The 21,880-nt window shown below is 43.1% G+C and overlaps 2 protein-coding genes across 2 annotated transcripts; one reads left to right on the forward strand and one right to left on the reverse strand.

Moving 5' to 3' along the window:
• Window positions 1-473: 473 nt before the first annotated feature.
• Window positions 474-8,320, forward strand: dap (death-associated protein). Its single transcript, XM_052053976.1, has 4 exons — window positions 474-687; window positions 2,166-2,265; window positions 6,355-6,397; window positions 7,032-8,320. Exons 1-4 carry the CDS (start codon window positions 633-635, stop codon window positions 7,149-7,151), a joined length of 318 nt encoding a protein of 105 aa, XP_051909936.1. The 5' UTR covers window positions 474-632; the 3' UTR covers window positions 7,152-8,320.
• An 8,371-nt stretch (window positions 8,321-16,691) lies between these two features.
• On the reverse strand, window positions 16,692-21,663 carry riok3 (RIO kinase 3 (yeast)). The gene is made up of 13 exons (XM_052053955.1): window positions 21,387-21,663; window positions 20,635-20,759; window positions 20,059-20,201; window positions 19,758-19,865; window positions 19,559-19,668; window positions 19,286-19,429; window positions 19,071-19,198; window positions 18,807-18,989; window positions 18,083-18,242; window positions 17,903-17,983; window positions 17,715-17,804; window positions 17,507-17,620; window positions 16,692-17,204 (listed from the first exon to the last, which is right to left on the reverse strand). Exons 1-13 carry the CDS (start codon window positions 21,420-21,422, stop codon window positions 17,073-17,075), a joined length of 1,554 nt encoding a protein of 517 aa, XP_051909915.1. The 5' UTR covers window positions 21,423-21,663; the 3' UTR covers window positions 16,692-17,072.
• Window positions 21,664-21,880: the final 217 nt, after the last annotated feature.

A 21,880-nucleotide genomic window follows, 5' to 3' on the forward strand; every position in this document is an offset into this window, starting at 1 on the left:
GACATGTTTTTATGTTGCTAGGTTATGATTGGCTGTTAAAGTAAGAGAAGCAGGAAGTGATTTTAGTTTCGGCAGTTGTGTTCTCGAACGTTCTGCAGTGTAGACGCTTCTCCCCCTCCCTTTTTCTTTTTTTTTTAACAAACTGCATTAAAGGATTCCATCTCTCCTTTTGTCATTCGTAAAGAAGAGCTATCCACTAAAAACAACGAACCCCTCAACTTACACTTATATGCTGCATTATATCGTATATTCTATATTTTACATTGCATTCTGTACGGTGTGCAGTTAATTTCACGTATTTTGTGCACGCAAATACTTTCTACTTTCTCCCCCCCCCCCCCAATTTTGCTGCTGTTGATTGCGAATTTCTCCATTGTGAGACGAATGATGGTTTTCTTATTCTTATTTCTAATATCTGTTAACATTTTATGACCAATAAAGTTTTTGTTACGTTACGTAACGTCACGTCGCACGCTGCACCCGTGACGCCATGACGCATCGTTCCCAAACATTTCTGAGGAAAAGCCACGTTGACGACTCTAGACTGGAGTTCCGTGCTGAATTTGAGCCAGAATAAAGCGAGAAGTAGCCAGCGCACACCCTTGACGGCGACACACTTTGCAGCCTGAAGTATGTCGTCTCCACCGAAAGAGAAGATCGAAACCAGGGGTGGACATCCTCCTGCGGGTAAAGCTACTCCATTGTTTTTATTTACAGCCTTCTTGCGCGTCTCACGGCCTAATCATGTTGTAAAGGATCGTTGTGAAAGCCAAATGTGTCGCAGTGCACCGAAAAAGCAATATGCCCCTTTCAGGATTACATGTATACGGCTAACAATCTTATTTTTGTGTTTGTGGTCGGCAGTGAGCATTTGTGCTACGTTTGCGTCCCTAATGTTAGGGCATTTTTTTTACTTCCTGCTTGACGAGTGATCCCCAATTCGCACCTCAAGTCACAGAACGGTCATTTTTTAATAATGGCATGATTATTTTGAGGCGTCTTACAAGAGTGCAGCTGCAGCCCCGTGGTGACGTGGAGGTTTTCGTGAGCGAGGAGGCTCATGGACGTATAATGTGTACGTGGTCAGGCCACGGCGGCCTCAGCAGCTGCACTGATAACGCACTCAGATAAGGTGACATTTCAGTGTCAGACCTTTTGAGTTCAAAGGTGGCTATCCAGTAGGAATTGCCCCAGTGCACACGCTCTGTGGACATTTGCAGAAAATAACATCTCCCATTTTGGTAAACGATAAATCCGTCAATCTACATAAGTGCGGCGCTCACACGACGCCTTGCATCATGTTGATAATTTCAGATTTTAATACCCTGAGCAGTGCAAACCAGTCACTTATATTCCACTCAGAAAGCGACTGCTGAGACTGACCTTGCCCCAATTCTTGTAGGAAGCGTGCATTCAGATATAATGCAGTAATATACAGTAATGCTGTTTATTTTTGGGGTCGATTAACCATGAGGCAGACACAGCCAGCCAGTTGTCTGGACCCCTAGATAAAGTTTCCTTTGATGAAAAAGAGTCTCTGCTCTTCATTTACTTGCAACCCCTCCCACCCCCCACATCAAATTGCTTCATCTGTCTACATAGCTTTGATTCCCCCCCCCCCCTGCAATGGACTATTCCATCTTTTCCCTGGCCTTTGCAAACTTGATACAGGAAGTCTCTTGAAAATGTTTGTGAGGAAAATGAAGTGGGGTGTAGTGCGTTTTTGTTGTTGTTTTTTTCTTTTTAATTTCCAGTTTTAAAGCAGCCATGCTTGAACCTAGAATACATCATTTTGTCAACATGTAAAGTACTTTTTAAAACAAAATGAAAAAGATAAGAAAACATTTGTCTCACAATGAAGAAATTCCCAAGGGAGGTTATTTTTTTTACTCAACAGTACAGCAAATGTAGAAAACCATAGAATACCGTGAAATAGTGTTTTACAGTCTTGTGTGGCCTTGTACTTTGCTGAAACTGCCGGATCAAGGCAGTGACGACCTGAGCGTGTGGTCTAGCAATGTTCCGCTGAGCTGTTGCCCATAATCCATGTCATGGATTATTCATGTATCGTGATATTTGTTGCCGCTCACATGAGGAATGAGACCTCCTCTCCTCATATGTGGTCGTGACTCAAATTGTCTTTCTCAAACCTGTTTGCGTTGCAGTGAAGGCCGGGGGGATGAGGATCGTGCAGAAGCACCAGCCGACTGCTGTTCCGGAACCTCCGCCAAAAGATGACGATGAAGAGGAGTATGTGAGCAGTAGGTGAGCTTCACGCGTGCTCGTATAAGTATACGGGGTCACAGCTGAATTTGCGCCGCAGGCAAAATCTGAAAATGACACGTGTGGCTCAATTCAAGCGGCAACTCAATTCTGATGGGGTTTTTTTTCCATGCAGTGTGAACAGTATAATGAGAATCTTCTAGTGTAGAACAAACTAACATTCGTATTTTCTCTTCAAGACCGTGGCAGCTTGATTTCAATAGCACGTTTCAGACATGAGGTGACTCGGTGCGCTTCACACAATCAAAGACAAGACTCAGAAGCATTTCAAAAGAGAACAGCGACATTCAGAAGCAAAGCGGCGAAAATAAAACTAGCTTCCCAGAATTACGAGAAGAAGAGAAAATGTTGAGATTTAAACCATTTTAAGAATAAAGTAGTTTAAAAAAGCCTAGAAGAAATGATTAAAGAATAAATAAATGATTAGAGGACCTCAATCAAAAATGTAAGTAAAGTTTTTAATCTGGACACTCGGGGCTGACTTCACTCCTTTTGCATGCAGCATAAGCATGAAATGTAGCTTCACCATGTTTACCTTCAAGTCTGAATCCACTAAACGACCCAAGTCTGCAGATCTCGGAGCCCTACTGAGTTTATATTTAATGTGCATTTCTTTGATGTATTCAGGACCTCCAACCATTCAGAGATTGATTGACCGGCATTAGAATTTCCCAGCTGCAAATGTGGGGTATGACTGTGAATTTCCATTCCCATTTGCAGATAGCATAAATAAAGCGCGTGCAGACGGTATATTCACATGTTGCGTGCTGATCAGAGCTGACAAGCCGTGCACGGCAGGGCCCTTCCATCAGTGCAGTAATTGTATGCACATTTTTGCAGTCACGCCCGATTATATGCACCGCCTACCCACAGCGTTAGGTACACCTGCGCAATGTCAAAATAAATAAATACAACAGACAAAAATTCTGCCTCCGCAAAGATAACGGCGCCAACTTTGATTGAGACAATCCCAAAAAAGTCTTCTTGTTTTGTGCTGCCACCGCCGAACAGCCAACGTTGTCTTGAATCAAACTGAAATACAATTTGTTTGCTTGAACAATCTCTGATCTCCACAATTTTATTCTGTGAAATACCGGTCTTTGTCCACACAAAGTTTGTGTAAAGTGCCGTAGTTACACTCCATCAGTAAAAACTACTCGTCGCACCCTCCATGAGTCAGACTGATGGATGTCCAGCAGGTGGCTAGTGGATAAATTTCACATCAGGTGCAACTAGTGAAGCGTTGTAGTCAGGGGAGCACCTGCCGAAAGCAATCTAGCCCAGATGGACAGATGGGGCAAAGGGAGGTGGAGAGACAGCGGCCCCTGTTTACGCTGGAGATGAGGCGGACAGTCGAGGATGGGGTCGGCAACGCAAAGGTCAGGGCCCCGTGTAAGCAACCGCATGAGAGAAACGCAAGAGTTTGCCGTGGATGTTTTCCTTTTTGATGCATCGAACAATATCCGTGGCAATGTGTTGTATTGTCACTGCGCCGAAAGCATCATTTGCAAGCAACCGACAAAGGGCATCAATAATGCGGCCCCCCCCGCGTGTTTGCTGCTTAATTTGGTCGCGGCAGAAATCAAAACTCGAAGCGCTCATGCCAAAAGAAGAGAGTGCAAAGCAAAGTTAGGCGCAGGGCCACTTTGGAATGATGGCCAACAGCGAGTACGTGTTGAGTCTTCAAAATTTAAGGGGGTGAAATAACCCCGGGCTGGCAAAATGAGTGCTTCGATACGAACGCAGGAGCTCGCGCGCGTTAAAACTCAGCGATGGTTGTTTGGCAACTCGTTTGAGGCTGTTGTGCGGCAAATTGAGTTCCCGGATGCAAAAGTGAAGCGAGGGGAATGCGGGCAAGTGAAGAAAATGCAGCGTGCTTCAGTTTCTGTGGCAACCACCTCCCTGCCCACGGCAACAAAGTTTCTGCGCTGCGGGACGCCGAGTGGCCGTTTCCAAAGAATGCTCGACATTAAAAAAAAAAAAGAGAGAGAATTTCACTCTTTGAACTCGTCGGTGAATTAGCATCCCGACTTCTTGGCTCCCCCTGAAACGCCAGGCTTCCTCAGTTTTTCCCTCATGAGGCAAACGTCGGCAGTCTTTGTGACGGCTCTCTGCTTCCCCCTGCAGGCTCTGCACGCTGGTCAAGAAAAATGTCCCAAGCCAACTCTTTCTGTCCAAAATGTCAACTCAGGAACCCTGCAGTGGAGTGGAATGCACTTGAATGTCATTTACTAGTCATTGCCTAGGTTAATTGTAGCCTCATCATAGGTGTTAATTACTGCCCCCCCCCTCTTTTCTTTTAAACCCGTTAAAATTCATTTTCCAAAACCAAGAATGTAGTCATCCTTAAAAATAACAATTTATCCTTCATTCCACTTTCAAATGCCAAATTTTTTTTCTGAAACATTTATTTTGTGCAATGAAACACTTTATCCTTCCCCCATTTTGCTGCTGTAGACTGCAAATTTCCCCAGTGTGAGACAAATAAAGGCACATCACTTATCTTAGAATGCTGGCTTATTTATGCTGGTATAGCAAAAAAATAATAATAATAAAAAAGTGATGTGACAAGTGACTTAATGTGACAAAATTGAAGCCGATCTCCCGCTTGTTGGTCCCGTGAAGTGAACGTGAGGTCGGGGTGGCTTCCTTTAATCTGCAGACACCGTGAGTCAGTGTCACCGTCGGTAAAAAGTTGCTCCTCTTTTATACTTCTATCGAGTTCTCCATTGCTGCATATTGTTTTGAGCGTTGTCGTCGAGTCCCCTGTGCCCGTCGTTGGAGGGATTTTTCAAGGTGGGCAGCACGACGGTGGGGTGACCACGCTGTAAAATTAGACGCCGGCGCTTGTTTGTCACGTCAAGGTCGAGCCATGCGCTTGTGCCGCTCGTCTTTTCCTCAGCCCCCCCCCCCCCATCTCTCCTTGAACGATCCATTATTATTATTATTGTTGTTGCTATAAAGGTGTTTGCCTCCGTATGTCCTTCTCTGCGCTTTGGCCTCCCTTAGGCCTGCCAGGCAGCCGACCGCAACGGACGTAGACCATTGCGGGGGAAAAAGTAGCAGACTCGTGTCCGCACAGCACGTGATTGAGCACAGCACATTTACCGACGCACTTCAATGGAAAAACTGCCATCCTCTCTCGTGTTCGGAGGCTCCCCATTTTACATACTGTTTAGCGTTAGTTTGAATTGAACCAGAAATAAAAACGGTCGTAATTGTCAAGAAGGGAGCAGATAGTCACAAAGAGAATGTTCATTCATTCATTCATCTTCCGAGCCGCTTGATCCTCACTAGGGTCGCGGGGGGTGCTGGAGCCTATCCCAGCTGTCTTCGGGCAGTAGGCGGGGGACACCCTGAATTGGTTGCCAGCCAATCACAGGGCACACAAAGACGAACAACCATCCACGCTCACACTCACACCTAGGGACAATTTAGAGTGTTCAATCAGCCTGCCATGCATGTTTTTTTTGGAATGTGGGAGGAAACCGGAGCACCCGGAGAAAACCCACGCAGGCCCGGGGAGAACATGCAAACTCCACACAGGGAGGCCGGAGCTGGAATCGAACCCGGTACCTCTGCACTGTGAAGCCGACGTGCTAACCACTGGACTACCGGGCCGCCCACAAAGACAATGTGTGCTATTTATTGTATGTCTTGAAATGAAGGAAAACAACTAGTGGGCACGTCGCACGGCATTTTCTCCCCGCGCCTCTACCTCCTTTTGACATCCAGTAGCTGTGAGCTCCAGCTTTTGGCTCGGATGAATGGGGTGGTGGGGGTACTTAAGCTTATGGGAGCTCCATCTGGTGTGTGTTTGTGCGCGCCTCTGTGTACCATGTAATGTAAGGGGTGCGCTGTTCAGATAACGTGGCGTCTTTGAATTTAGGTTGCGGTTTTGAGATGCATCTGTAAATGGAGCTCCACTTTGTATCAAGTGCAACCCTCTCAGGCCCTTCTTTCAGATTAGTTAATACACACGCACACGCTAAAAAAGACATTGGAATAAATTATGCACATTGTATCATGCTCATTGCTTAATAACTCGTCTTTTCTCTTCTTTCTTTTCAGTCCACCGAAGGCCCCGTTGATTGTGTCCGGAGTGGTTACCAAGGTAACGCACCCACAGACACATGTATTCAAACATTTAACGTTAGACTCGTGGAAATATAATCCTTTTCTTAATCATACAGTGAGTTTGTCTGGAGTCTAACAAAATGAAATTCTACCATGGCAAAGGCTGTTCCATCCCGAGTGAGCCCAAATACCTCCGCAGAGATGAGAACCACTCGTTGCTAGTCTTTGGAAATGCTTGATTTTAGTTATTGTTGCTGATTTTGGCCCAACCCGTTCGGAGGATTTCGAAGCCTTCTTTTCATAATGGGCAATGTAACTTTCAACATCATTTGGGATTACTTGGGCTCTGCTTGGCTGTCTCATTTGTTGAATCTTAAACATGAAAGGGGAGAAAATACCCCCTCCCCCAAAAAATTGAGACAGGGGCACATATATATTGCAAATTTCCCCATTGTGGGGCATTCTCTTAATTTGTCTAAGTCATTTTTGAGGATTCATTTTTTTACGAAATGCACTCAGGAGTGGCACCCAAATTTCGTTGTATGCTATACAATGACAATAGAGGCGATTCTGATATTGACAGCATCGGGTATAAGCAGGAAGTCATCAACGCACAACACTTGAATTGCTTCTGACTTTTTATTTTTACTTTTTTGGCTGACTCGACTCAGGGCGATAAGGACTTCACCCCGGCTGCTGCCCAGGTGGCGCACCAGAAGCCCCAGCCTGGCATCCCCAAGCTGCCCCCCTCTCAGCACATCAACCAGCACATCCATCAGCCCCGTAAGTGAGCTGGAAGCTCGCTACACTGTGGCCATGCTAACTCCACCGGTCGGCCTTCCCAACTGAACACAATTTACCGCAAGGTATGGATGTCCTCTGATTGATAGGTCTTTTTTTTTTTTTGTCTGTTGTGAAATTGTCTGCAATAGAGGCCTAATACTATTCTGGCTATTATTTCAACCCAAGTCCTGAAACTTGCCCTGCATTGGTGCTGCACTGATAGTGGTGCACTTTTGTCTCCAGTTTCCTTCTTTCCCCGCCCTCCCCCCAAAAAAACAACAACAACAATAAAAACAATCTGATTGAAAACATGTTTTCATAGTCAGGCCGTTGCCGCATTGCACGTGGGCCACAAAAAGGAGAAACTGTATTCTAACCAATAAACATTCCAGCAGTGCAACCACTAATTGGTCAGTCTTAATGAAGGGAAGAATCCTTTGAACTGAATGGCTCATTCTTTGGTGCCCTCAAATATTGCGTCAACGGCTTAGTTAGCTGCTTTGATGTGAGCCACCAAGGTGTATTATAAAGTGTAACATAGCAAATCTTAATGCAGTTGACCATTTAGCTTTTTCATCCTCTTCATCGCTGCACTGTTAATGTGGTCTGCACGTGCAACCTGCTTTAAACAAAGATAATCCCAGAGTGCCTGTTGACATCCTGCACCGTGCTATTTTATGTTTCATCTATTTCAGCAGCTAATCAAGCCAAATCCTTTGCAAGTTGTGTACCTTATATCGGAAGCAACAGAGATGTATGCTGTTTTTTTGTTTGTTTGTTTTTTGGGAGGGGGCTTTCATTCAAACGTTAACATACCAAGAGTCTGAAGATACAACAAGCCAAACAAAAGCCCCATCGCCAAAAAACATCAAATATGTAAATCGGAAGGAGCAAGGTGTAAAAAAAAAACCTTAACCATTCCATCTTTTTGGTTGTGATGAACTGAGTTCTGTTCCACACAAGCCTTCTGTATTTCTAACATATCAAGACACATAAACCACCATCACTGCTAAGTTGCAGCAGTAAGAAGTACAAATCATTTGCTTTTAATTTAAGATGAAGAATTTTATTGTTGCCGTCTTTCACATTTCTCTTGCATTAAATCTTCCACTGTTTCAACTGGAGTTTGGTATTGGTTGTGGTTGTCGTCGTAAATAAAGACAGAAATGATCATAAATTGTCTCTTTATTTAAATTAAATGACAATTACAAAAAAAAACAATGTCTGGAGGCTTGTTTATCGGAATACTCCTTAGCTGCATTCCTTAATGAATTCACAGACACACACACGTACAAAGAAATGCACACGCTCTGATGAGGGCTCAGCTGGCGTTTTGGAAAAGAAACAACCGTGTCTCTGAGATGTTCGTCTGATCCCAAGCCACACTCACACACACGCAAAGAAGCGCATACACCAGGTGTTATTTCATGTAATCCATTTTTGCAAGCAGGTGTCATGTCCGCTCGCATTAACCCAGTAAAGCAGCTCGCACAGTATAACGTGGGACCAGCCAGATTCATTGAGGCGAAACGTAAAATTACACCTGACTCAACCAGCGAAAAAAAAAAGACAGAAAAAAACAACCATGTATATAGCAAGGCGTTTTTAGCCCAAAAATGACCATATTATAGTAAGGCGTTTTTAGCTGGAAAATACAGCCATGTATAAATGGCAAAAAAAATGACATAGTATATAGTAAGGCGTTTTTGAGCCGAAAAAAACCCACATAGTATAGTAAGGCGTTTTTGAGCCGAAAAAAACCCACATAGTATAGTAAGGCGTTTTTGAGCCGAAAAAAACCACATAGTATAGTAAGGAGTTTTTGAGCCGAAAAAAACGACATGGTATAGTAAGGCGTTTTTGAGCCGAAAAAAACCACATAGTATAGTAAGGAGTTTTTGAGCCGAAAAAAACGACATAGTATAGTAGGGCGTTTTTGAGCCGAAAAAAACGACATGGTATATATAGTAAGGCGTTTTTTGAGCCGAAAAAAAAAAACAGTATAGTAAGGTGTTTTTTGTGTGAAAAAAACGACATAGTATAGTGAGGCGTTTTTGGCCCGAAAAAAACGACATAGTATAGTAAGGTGTTTTTTGTGTGAAAAAAACGACATAGTGTAGTAAGGCGTTTTTGGCCCAAAAAAAACGACATAGTATAGTAAGGCGTTTTTGGCCCGAAAAAAACGAAATAGTATAGTAAGGCGTTTTTGGCCCCCCACAAAACGACCATGTATAGTAAGGCGTTTTTAGCCGAAAAAAACGACCATGTATAGTAAGGCGTTTTTAGCCAAAAAAATGACTGTATAGTAAGGCGTTTTTAGCCGAAAAAAAACGACCATGTATAGTAAGGCGTTTTTAGCCCCCCACGAAACGACCATGTATAGTAAGGCGTTTTTAGCCCCCCACGAAACGACCATGTATAGTAAGGCGTTTTTAGCCGAAAAAAACGACCATGTATAGTAAGGCGTTTTTAGCCGAAAAAAACGACCATGTATAGTAAGGCGTTTTTAGCCCCCCACGAAACGACCATGTATAGTAAGGCGTTTTTAGCCGAAAAAACAACCATGTATATATAGTAAGGCGTTTTTAGCCGAAAAAAACGACCATGTATAGTAAGGCGTTTTTAGCCGAAAAAAACGACCATGTATAGCAAGGCGTTTTTGACCGAAAAAAACGACCATGTATAGTAAGGCGTTTTTAACCCCCCCCACAAAACGACCATGTATAGTAAGGCGTTTTTAGCCCCCCACAAAACGACCATGTATAGTAAGGCGTTTTTAACCCCCCACAAAACGACCATGTATCGTAAGGCGTTTTTAGCCCCCCACGAAACGACCATGTATAGTAAGGCGTTTTTAGCCAAAAAAACGACTATGTATAGTAAGGCGTTTTTAGCCGAAAAAAACGACCATGTATAGTAAGGCGTTTTTAGCCCCCCACGAAACGACCATGTATAGTAAGGCGTTTTTAGCCGAAAAAACAACCATGTATATATAGTAAGGCGTTTTTAGCCGAAAAAAACGACCATGTATAGTAAGGCGTTTTTAGCCAAAAAACGACCATGTATAGTAAGGTGTTTTTGACCGAAAAAAACGACCATGTATAGTAAGGCGTTTTTAGCCGAAAAAAACGACCATGTATAGTAAGGCGTTTTTGACCGAAAAAAACGACCATGTATAGCAAGGCGTTTTTAGCCCCCCACGAAACGACCATGAATAGTAAGGCGTTTTTAGCCGAAAAAACAACCATGTATATATAGTAAGGCGTTTTTAGCCAAAAAAAACGACCATGTATAGTAAGGCGTTTTTAGGCAAAAAAAAAGACCATGTATAGTAAGGTGTTTTTGACCGAAAAAAACGACCATGTATAGTAAGGCGTTTTTAGCCGAAAAAACGACCATGTATAGTAAGGCGTTTTTGACTGAAAAAAACGACCATGTATAGCAAGGTGTTTTTCACCGAAAAAAACGACCATGTATAGTAAGGCGTTTTTAGCCGAAAAAAACGACCATGTATAGTAAGGCGTCTTTAGCCGAAAAAAACGACCATGTATAGTAAGGCGTTTTTAGCCGAAAAAAACGACCATGTATAGTAAGGCGTCTTTAGCCGAAAAAAACGACCATGTATAGTAAGGCGTTTTTAGCCGAAAAAAACGACCATGTATAGTAAGGCGTTTTTAGCCGAAACAAACGACCATGTATAGTAAGGCGTTTTTGACCGAAAAAAACGACCATGTATAGCAAGGTGTTTTTGACCGAAAAAAACGACCATGTATAGTAAGGCGTCTTAACCGAAAAAAACGACCATGTATAGTAAGGCGTTTTTAGCCGAAAAAAACGACCATGTATAGTAAGGCGTCTTTAGCCGAAAAAAACGACCATGTATAGTAAGGCGTTTTTAGCCGAAAAAAACGACCATGTATAGTAAGGCGTTTTTGACCGAAAAAAACGACCATGTATAGTAAGGCGTTTTTAGCCGAAACAAACGACCATGTATAGTAAGGCGTTTTTGACCGAAAAAAACGACCATGTATAGCAAGGCGTTTTTAGCCCCCCACAAAACGACCATGTATAGTAAGGCGTTTTTAGCCGAAAAAAACCGACCATGTATAGTAAGGCGTTTTTAGCCGAAAAAAACGACCATGTATAGTAAGGCGTTTTTAGCCCCCCACGAAACGACCATGTATAGTAAGGCGTTTTTAGCCGAAAAAACAACCATGTATATATAGTAAGGCGTTTTTAGCCGAAAAAAACGACCATGTATAGTAAGGCGTTTTTAGCCGAAAAAAACGACCATGTATAGCAAGGCGTTTTTGACCGAAAAAAACGACCATGTATAGTAAGGCGTTTTTAGCCCCCCACAAAACGACCATGTATAGTAAGGCGTTTTTAGCCCCCCAAAAAACACCATGTATAGTAAGGCGTTTTTGGCTGAAAAAAACGACCATGTATAGTAAGGCGTTTTTAGCCCCCCACGAAACGACCATGTATAGTAAGGCGTTTTTAGCCAAAAAAACGACTATGTATAGTAAGGCGTTTTTAGCCGAAAAAAACGACCATGTATAGTAAGGCGTTTTTAGCCCCCCACGAAACGACCATGTATAGTAAGGCGGTTTTAGCCGAAAAAACAACCATGTATATATAGTAAGGCGTTTTTAGCCGAAAAAAACGACCATGTATAGTAAGGCGTTTTTAGCCAAAAAACGACCATGTATAGTAAGGTGTTTTTGACCGAAAAAAACGACCATGTATAGTAAGGCGTTTTTAGCCGAAAAAAACGACCATGTATAGTAAGGCGTTTTTGACCGAAAAAAACGACCATGTATAGCAAGGCATTTTTAGCCCCCCACAAAACGACCATGTATAGTAAGGCGTTTTTAGCCGAAAAAAAACGACCATGTATAGTAAGGCGTTTTTGACCGAAAAAAACGACCATGTATAGCAAGGTGTTTTTGACCGAAAAAAACGACCATGTATAGTAAGGCGTTTTTAGCCGAAAAAAACGACCATGTATAGTAAGGCGTTTTTGACCGAAAAAAACGACCATGTATAGCAAGGCGTTTTTAGCCCCCCACAAAACGACCATGTATAGTAAGGCGTTTTTAGCCGAAAAAAACCGACCATGTATAGTAAGGCGTTTTTGACCGAAAAAAACGACCATGTATAGTAAGGCGTTTTTAGCCGAAAAAAACGACCATGTATAGTAAGGCGTTTTTAGCCAAAAAACGACCATGTATAGTAAGGTGTTTTTGACCGAAAAAAACGACCATGTATAGTAAGGCGTTTTTAGCCGAAAAAAACGACCATGTATAGTAAGGCGTTTTTAGCCGAATAAAACGACCATGTATAGCAAGGCGTTTTTGACCGAAAAAAACGACCATGTATAGTAAGGCGTTTTTAACCCCCCCCCCACAAAACGACCATGTATAGTAAGGCGTTTTTAGCCCCCCACAAAACGACCATGTATAGTAAGGCGTTTTTAACCCCCCACAAAACGACCATGTATAGTAAGGCGTTTTTAGCCCCCCAAAAAACACCATGTATAGTAAGGCGTTTTTGGCTGAAAAAAACGACCATGTATTAGTAAGGCGTTTTTAGCCCCCCACAAAACGACCATGTATAGTAAGGTGTTTTTGACCGAAAAAAACGACCATGTATAGCAAGGTGTTTTTGACCGAAAAAAACGACCATGTATAGTAAGGCGTCTTAACCGAAAAAAACGACCATGTATAGTAAGGCGTTTTTAGCCGAAAAAAACGACCATGTATAGTAAGGCGTCTTTAGCCGAAAAAAACGACCATGTATAGTAAGGCGTTTTTAGCCGAAAAAAACGACCATGTATAGTAAGGCGTCTTTAGCCGAAAAAAACAACCATGTATAGTAAGGCGTTTTTAGCCGAAAAAAACGACCATGTATAGTAAGGCGTCTTTAGCCGAAAAAAACGACCATGTATAGTAAGGCGTTTTTAGCCGAAAAAAACGACCATGTATAGTAAGGCGTTTTTAGCCGAAACAAACGACCATGTATAGTAAGGCGTTTTTGACCGAAAAAAACGACCATGTATAGCAAGGTGTTTTTGACCGAAAAAAACGACCATGTATAGTAAGGCGTCTTAACCGAAAAAAACGACCATGTATAGTAAGGCGTTTTTAGCCGAAAAAAACGACCATGTATAGTAAGGCGTCTTTAGCCGAAAAAAACGACCATGTATAGTAAGGCGTTTTTAGCCGAAAAAAACGACCATGTATAGTAAGGCGTTTTTGACCGAAAAAAACGACCATGTATAGTAAGGCGTTTTTAGCCGAAACAAACGACCATGTATAGTAAGGCGTTTTTGACCGAAAAAAACGACCATGTATAGCAAGGCGTTTATAGCCCCCCACAAAACGACCATGTATAGTAAGGCGTTTTTAGCCGAAAAAAACGACCATGTATAGTAAGGCGTTTTTGACCGAAAAAAACGACCATGTATAGTAAGGCGTTTTTGACCGAAAAAAACGACCATGTATAGTAAGGCGTTTTTAGCCGAAAAAAACGACCATGTATAGCAAGCCGTTTTTGACCGAAAAAAACCGACCATGTATAGTAAGGCGTTTTTAGCCCCCCACAAAACGACCATGTATAGTAAGGCGTTTTTAGCCCCCCAAAAAACACCATGTATAGTAAGGCGTTTTTGGCTGAAAAAAACGACCATGTATTAGTAAGGCGTTTTTAGCCCCCCACAAAACGACCATGTATAGTAAGGCGTTTTTGACCGAAAAAAACGACCATGTATAGTAAGGCGTCTTAACCGAAAAAAACGACCATGTATAGTAAGGCGTTTTTAGCCGAAAAAAACGACCATGTATAGTAAGGTGTTTTTGACCGAAAAAAACGACCATGTATAGCAAGGTGTTTTTGACCGAAAAAAACGACCATGTACAGTAAGGCGTCTTAACCGAAAAAAACGACCATGTATAGTAAGGCGTTTTTAGCCGAAAAAAACGACCATGTATAGTAAGGCGTCTTTAGCCGAAAAAAACGACCATGTATAGTAAGGCGTTTTTAGCCGAAAAAAACGACCATGTATAGTAAGGCGTCTTTAGCCGAAAAAAACGACCATGTATAGTAAGGCGTTTTTAGCCGAAAAAAACGACCATGTATAGTAAGGCGTCTTTAGCCGAAAAAAACGACCATGTATAGTAAGGCGTTTTTAGCCGAAAAAAACGACCATGTATAGTAAGGCGTTTTTAGCCGAAAAAAACGACCATGTATAGTAAGGCGTCTTTAGCCGAAAAAAACGACCATGTATAGTAAGGCGTTTTTAGCCGAAAAAAACGACCATGTATAGTAAGGCGTTTTTGACCGAAAAAAACGACCATGTATAGTAAGGCGTTTTTAGCCGAAACAAACGACCATGTATAGTAAGGCGTTTTTGACCGAAAAAAACGACCATGTATAGCAAGGCGTTTATAGCCCCCCACAAAACGACCATGTATAGTAAGGCGTTTTTAGCCGAAAAAAACGACCATGTATAGTAAGGCGTTTTTGACCGAAAAAAACGACCATGTATAGTAAGGCGTTTTTGACCGAAAAAAACGACCATGTATAGTAAGGCGTTTTTAGCCGAAAAAAACGACCATGTATAGCAAGCCGTTTTTGACCGAAAAAAAACGACCATGTATAGTAAGGCGTTTTTAGCCCCCCACAAAACGACCATGTATAGTAAGGCGTTTTTAGCCCCCCAAAAAACACCATGTATAGTAAGGCGTTTTTAGCCCCCCAAAAAACACCATGTATAGTAAGGCGTTTTTGGCTGAAAAAAACGACCATGTATTAGTAAGGCATTTTTAGCCCCCCACAAAACGACCATGTATAGTAAGGTGTTTTTGACCGAAAAAAACGACCATGTATAGCAAGGTGTTTTTGACCGAAAAAAACGACCATGTATAGTAAGGCGTCTTAACCGAAAAAAACGACCATGTATAGTAAGGCGTTTTTAGCCGAAAAAAACGACCATGTATAGTAAGGCGTCTTTAGCCGAAAAAAACGACCATGTATAGTAAGGCGTTTTTAGCCGAAAAAAACGACCATGTATAGTAAGGCGTCTTTAGCCGAAAAAAACGACCATGTATAGTAAGGCGTTTTTAGCCGAAAAAAACGACCATGTATAGTAAGGCGTCTTTAGCCGAAAAAAACGACCATGTATAGTAAGGCGTTTTTAGCCGAAAAAAACGACCATGTATAGTAAGCCGTTTTTAGCCGAAACAAACGACCATGTATAGTAAGGCGTTTTTGACCGAAAAAAACGACCATGTATAGCAAGGTGTTTTTGACCGAAAAAAACGACCATGTATAGTAAGGCGTCTTAACCGAAAAAAACGACCATGTATAGTAAGGCGTTTTTAGCCGAAAAAAACGACCATGTATAGTAAGGCGTCTTTAGCCGAAAAAAACGACCATGTATAGTAAGGCGTTTTTAGCCGAAAAAAACGACCATGTATAGTAAGGCGTTTTTGACCGAAAAAAACGACCATGTATAGTAAGGCGTCTTTAGCCGAAAAAAACGACCATGTATAGTAAGGCGTTTTTAGCCGAAAAAAACGACCATGTATAGTAAGGCGTCTTTAGCCGAAAAAAACGACCATGTATAGTAAGGCGTTTTTAGCCGAAAAAAACGACCATGTATAGTAAGGCGTTTTTGACCGAAAAAAACGACCATGTATAGTAAGGCGTTTTTAGCCGAAACAAACGACCATGTATAGTAAGGCGTTTTTGACCGAAAAAAACGACCATGTATAGCAAGGCGTTTATAGCCCCCCACAAAACGACCATGTATAGTAAGGCGTTTTTAGCCGAAAAAAACGACCATGTATAGTAAGGCGTTTTTGACCGAAAAAAACGACCATGTATAGTAAGGCGTTTTTGACCGAAAAAAACGACCATGTATAGTAAGGCGTTTTTAGCCGAAAAAAACGACCATGTATAGCAAGCCGTTTTTGACCGAAAAAAAACGACCATGTATAGTAAGGCGTTTTTAGCCCCCCACAAAACGACCATGTATAGTAAGGCGTTTTTAGCCCCCCAAAAAACACCATGTATAGTAAGGCGTTTTTGGCTGAAAAAAACGACCATGTATAGTAAGGCCTTTTTAGCCCCCCACAAAACGACCATGTATAGTAAGGCGTTTTTGGCTGAAAAAAACACCATGTATAGCAGGCCGTTTTTGGCTGAACAAATGACATACTATAGTCAGGCGTTTTTGGTTGAAAAAAAAACGACCATGTATAGTGAGGCGTTTTTGACCGAAAAAAAAAACGACATACTATAGTAAGGCGTTTTTGGTTGAAAAAAAAACACCATGCATAGTAGGCCGTTTTTGGCTGAAAAAAACAACTATGTATAGTAAGGCGTTTTTAGCCTGAAAAAACACCAGACTATAAAAGGTGTTTTTAGACCCCAAAAATGATCATGTATAGTAAGGTGTTTACATTTTCATTTTTTATATTTAAAATTGAACTGTCTTTCTATTCAACTTCAATTTTTTGTTGGTGAGAATAAACCACACATACTCTGGATTCTCTCTGCATTTATTTCTGTGTTCCTCTTTAAATTTTCAATTTGAAGAACAAGGCAGCAAGTTGCGTCTGTCAGTCAAAGCAATGACCAAAGATGGGACCGATGCGAAAGAAGAGCACTCACTCTATGTGTGAGTGCGTGTACTTCTTTCCATACACACTTTTTCCATCATCAGCATCACAAACACACAAAACGCACACAGCATCCGCCCAAATGCACACCACAACTTGAGACGAGCTTCCTCACAACTGGGGTGTGGGGGTCTTCAAAGCACGCAGCATCAGGCGGGAGGTGCTGTGGGTGCGGTCAGTGGCCCGTCACGCCGGCGTCATCATCATGCCGGAGAGAGAAGGTGAGTGTGAGCGGACGCTGAGCTAGTCATCAGCGTCCGCCTTGAAAGGGGGGTCGGCCTGCTCCTCGCCGCTGTCGTCTTCAGACGCCACGGCAAACGTTTTCTTTCCTCGCCGCTGCACGTGGTCCTCGTTCCTCTTCTCCAGAGCCACAATCTGAAACGCAGCAAAGTAGGATCACTCAATAGTTAAGTACAGTCTACCCCCATATAATTCCGTCAAAGCACTCCTTTTGTCTAAACGAATGAATAAATGTGTGTTTGCGTCAGAGGGACTTTCTTTGGTGACGTCTCGTGGCATGCTGACGGTGAAGAACTACGCTAACGTGGATTGAGGAGCTTCATGCTGCGCTTTACCACGGCTTAGTTAACTACATGAATTGACTCACAAAAATAAATAAAATTTGGTCAAAACATTTTTTTTTGGGCCATATTGGCCAGCTCGAGTGTGTGCGTTACCTCGGCAACAAACTCCGCCTCATTTTCCGCCCCAATGGGAATGTCGAGTCCCGACACGGCGTTGAAGAGCTCAAAGATGCTCAGCGCCTCGCTCACTCCTCGTTTCTGGAAGAACTGCGCAAACACACACAAAGTCGTCATTCGGGTGTGGCCTACACAGACAATTACGTGTGCAACGTGCGTCGTCCGTGGTGGCCATTTATGTTACCGTGGAAACGTTCCTGCAGTCTCGGAAGAGGAACTCCAGGCCGTGAGGATGTGTCGGCTCGACCGACTGACTGACGTCGATCAACCATACCTGCGACACGGAAACCAGAAGCAATTGGGATGATTTAGAAAAGACAGAATAAATGTTTTTTTGGTTTTTTTTAAGGGCAAAGGGGCAGAAAAAGTTACCTTTCCTTGATGCCACAGCATGTTGTATTCGCTGAGGTCAGCATGGACCAGATGACACTCTTGATATAGCGTCTGCATCAACTGCACACACGTCAACATGAAACAATGTGTATGTAATTTTTTTCTCTCTCTCTCTCTCTCAAAACGTGTTTGTGTATGCTTACACGTGTGCGTACATACGTTTAAGACTTGGCAGAAGGCGTTCTTCATGTCGTCGGAGCTCAACACGACGTCCTTGAGTTTGGGCGCGGGGACGTGATCTTGTCCAATGAACGACATCACCAAGATGTGTTTCCTCAACAACACCACGTCTGGACACGGAATGGACGCCTTCTTCATCCTGTTGCGACCGGCACGCGTCGATATGAGAGCCATTTTACAAATTATTTGTCACATTTTAATGTAAAGTAGCTTCCTGTGGTTTAGTGGATGTGCCCAGCGATGCACGCTGCTTAACTAACAACATGGCTGTCAAAGGGGGGAGGAGCTACGTTCAAAGAAGCGCAGTCATTGTTGACATCATTGCTAGGACGTTGCTACACTAGATTTTTTTTTCCAACCGGCCCAGTGACTTTTCAAAAAAATAAATTAAAAAAAAGGGCATGAACGTGCGAAAACACATTCACTTTTTTTCTGGAAATAAGCGAACAATGCGTCAGACATTTCTTAATGAAAAATTGTGAAACGTGCCATCTAAGTTTCATTTCTCTTATTTTTAAGGCAACCTATTTTTTTAGCGGTAGATGGCGCCGCATGACCGACTTTTGCTTTGGAATGATTTGATTCCAAAAAAAATGCTAATCTAAACTTCTAAAAATGGAGAATCCCACATCCGAGCGCATGCGCGAGATCGAAAAGATGGCCGGAGGTGATCTGACGCGCTCGGTCGGAAATCGCAAGGGACCTGCTGAGGTTGTGCATCTCCTTCTCGGCCCACAGGCGAATGATCTTGCGAGGGTTGAGCTTGGTGAAGCGGTCGATGAAGCGATAGTCGTCTTTGATGTAGCGGTCCCTGTTCTTGAACTCATTCAGGGTGGTCTTGAACACCTTGAGGACCACCTCGTCTGGAACTGGCTGCTCGTCCAAACTACACGCACACAAATGTTGAAGAGATACAGTGTGTGTGTGTGTGTGTGTGTGTGTGTGTGTGTGTGTGAAGGTGTCGAACCTTCCCCCGTTGGCGTGGAAGACGACAGACTCTTTCCCGGTGCTGATGCAGCCGTTGATGCTCTCCAGCACGCCGGCGTTGACCATCTTGTACATGAGCAGACGAGTGCGGGGGTCCACCGCTTGCTCCTGCGGGGGAAAACGAGGATTCATTCAGACGGCCGCCATTCGGTCAAAGCGCATTCTCCAGCTTCCCGGGGGGGGGGGGGGACTCACGGCCGTGGAGTGCTCTTTCTTCTCGTGGAGTTTGGCGCTGCGGCGCTGCTCGCTGGCGCAGTGCTGCTTCAGAGAGTTGAACACCTGATTGGACAATTTCAGGTCCATGCCCAGACCGTCGCCCACTTGCACCTCGGGAGCAAACTAGACACACACACACACACACACAAAACATTGCATGCGTGTTGACTTTTGGCACGGCGACTCCATTTTGTTTGATTAGTGGGTTGAATGTCAACAGCGAGCGAAGCAGAGGAAACACATCAGTCATACGTTGTCCATGCGTGCCGTGTTCTTCCTGCCACATGTCACCGCGTCATGTTTGGTTGTGATGTTTTTGCCTTTGCCAACGAAACCTCTTCTGGGTGTGGTCTGAGGCTTGGCTGGCGAAAAAAAAAAAAAAAACCCACAAACACGCAACGTGATTGTACTGGACACGCCTGAGGTTTTTATAGTACTGCAGTAGCATTACCTGCCCTGTAGGGGTCGTGCCTGGTGTCCTGCCAGTCCACCTCGTCCTCGGAGCTGTCGCTGTCATCGTAAGGATGAACCTTGCGGTAGTTCTCAAAGGAGATGGACACTACACAAAAAAAAAATACAAACTCAATGTGGTACTGTTTCAATTTTTTTTTGGACCACTTTTCCATTTAGTGTTGTTGAGGCTAAATGTGCATTCAGACCTGTAAGCCGCAATATGAATTACATACACTGCAACGAATAAAGTTGTCTGAATCCAAATTTTGAATTTGCAATACATTTGTGAAGTTTGCTACCTTTGCTGTCACCGTTGAACTTCTTCTCCTCGCGACGCAGCTGATCATCAAACTCTCGATCGTACTGCATCTGAAGCATCTGAGCCAGCATCAAGTCGCTGGTCGTGTCCGCGGCGTCGTCGCCCAGCAACAAAACCGACGGGCTGAGCAAACACAACGTTGATGTTATCTTGACAGGAATGGGGCAATCGGAACTTCAAAAATCATCGGCAAAGTGCGAAAACAAGTCATTGCTAATGTTCCGCTTCTTCCGCCGCGTCCGCATTGGCCACCTGGGCGGAGTATAAGCCAGAGTGACTTATATAATGTTCAGTGAGACATCTCAACTTTTCTCCAAGCTCATCAGTGCAGCACTATTCGGCATTCTACACAGAGGATAAAGAATATACCGGGTACTGTTGTATTGTCTGTCTACTTGCATTGCTACAAAGTTTTACATTGAATTGATCGCAAAATATAGCACTGAAAAATGCATGCTATTTTGCGTTAAAATTGTGAATTAACGTAGCATGTCTGTCGAAGTGTTAGGTGTATTGTGTGTAGGACTTCTTCAACACGACGCGGATGTCAACTCACTCAGCGAGGCTGCTAAAGTTGTGATTTTCTTCTTCCAGCTGTCGGGCCAGCTGCTCGCTCATCACATCCGCCAGCGAGCACGTCGACATGGCCGGCGGCACTGTTGCCGTCATGCCCCACGGGCTCTGGAGGAAATACAGAATCATATTAATTTGGAAAAAAAAATGATAGTTGCAAGGACACATGCAGATTTTCAGGTTCATCCATCCATTTTATGAAGCACCTTTAGTGTATGTCACAGTACATGGAGACATATAGACACGAAGCTATTGTGGATGTTTTTGGAATGAGGAAAATGGCACAGGAAGGCCGCAGCACACACGTTTTTCGGCTTGTCGATTTGATTTATTGGACACACTAACTCGGCTAAGGTGACTCATCATCATCATCTTGCTGAGCTGTCAAGGAATAAATTGGGACATGTCGAGGCTGAGTTACGCAATTGTGTTACGTAGGCTACCGTAACCCAGATTCACCAACAAAATGTCAAAGGTCGACTAAAAGATTTTCCGCTTTAGACTAACTGTTCTCGTCTACCTAAATATAATTGTTATTAGAACATTGTTCGTCGATGTCGTAACAAGCGTGAAAACAAACGCAGCTGACGTCATGGACGTAAGCCATATTGGCTAGTTTGACAGTTGTTTGTTCACAAAGTTTTCTTTTAAGAAATGACAGTTTAAGCGATAAGACACCCAACAAAACACAAATGTAAGAATAAAACTATAAATTCAAGAGTAACACAGGCTTACCTTTGGCTTGTGAGCGGTGACTCCACTTTGATCCATGATTTAATGACTGAATGGTGGCTAACTGCGAAGCAAAGTAGGCCGAGGAAAAGTGAAACTAACGAGACGACAAACGAACTGAGCAGGATAAGAAAAGACAACTTAAGTCTTGTAACAGACTCGGGGACGCTTAAAAGACGTTTTGAACGAGTCTGTGGTGACTGAATGGGTCGTAACTGCTCACGTTGAGTTGAACGTATTTGCTCGCAGGAAAAGGACTTTGGACAAACCGGAAGTGAGTCACCGACCATTTGAAAACTTCCACATTAAAATGAATACGGATGACGTCTACAAACCCAAGCTCAATCACTATTCACAAAATAATAATAATAATCATCATCATCATCATCATCAAGACAGTGCACCACCGTGTGAGTATTGTAAATGTTACATATGATACATACCTGTGCAGCTGTGAATGAGCGCCCGGTTGACAGGATACTTTCAAAAGAATGAAT

Source organism: Hippocampus zosterae, chromosome 20 (genome assembly GCF_025434085.1).
Source record: "Hippocampus zosterae strain Florida chromosome 20, ASM2543408v3, whole genome shotgun sequence".
In the NCBI taxonomy this organism is placed as follows: domain Eukaryota; kingdom Metazoa; phylum Chordata; class Actinopteri; order Syngnathiformes; family Syngnathidae; genus Hippocampus; species Hippocampus zosterae.

Excerpts from the sequence above, each read along its gene's own strand:
- dap (XM_052053976.1), top strand. The coding sequence starts at position 633 with ATGTCGTCTCCACCGAAAGAGAAGATCGAAACCAGGGGTGGACATCCT. Across the intron at positions 2,266-6,354 it reads GAGGAGTATGTGAGCAGTAG|TCCACCGAAGGCCCCGTTGA; the intron begins GTGAGCTTCACG and ends CTTTCTTTTCAG. Across the intron at positions 6,398-7,031 it reads TGTCCGGAGTGGTTACCAAG|GGCGATAAGGACTTCACCCC; the intron begins GTAACGCACCCA and ends GACTCGACTCAG.
- riok3 (XM_052053955.1), bottom strand. The coding sequence starts at position 21,422 with ATGGATCAAAGTGGAGTCACCGCTCACAAGCCAAAG. Across the intron at positions 18,990-19,070 it reads TTCCACGCCAACGGGGGAAG|TTTGGACGAGCAGCCAGTTC; the intron begins GTTCGACACCTT and ends GTGTGCGTGTAG. Across the intron at positions 17,205-17,506 it reads AGGCGGAGTTTGTTGCCGAG|ATTGTGGCTCTGGAGAAGAG; the intron begins GTAACGCACACA and ends GCTGCGTTTCAG.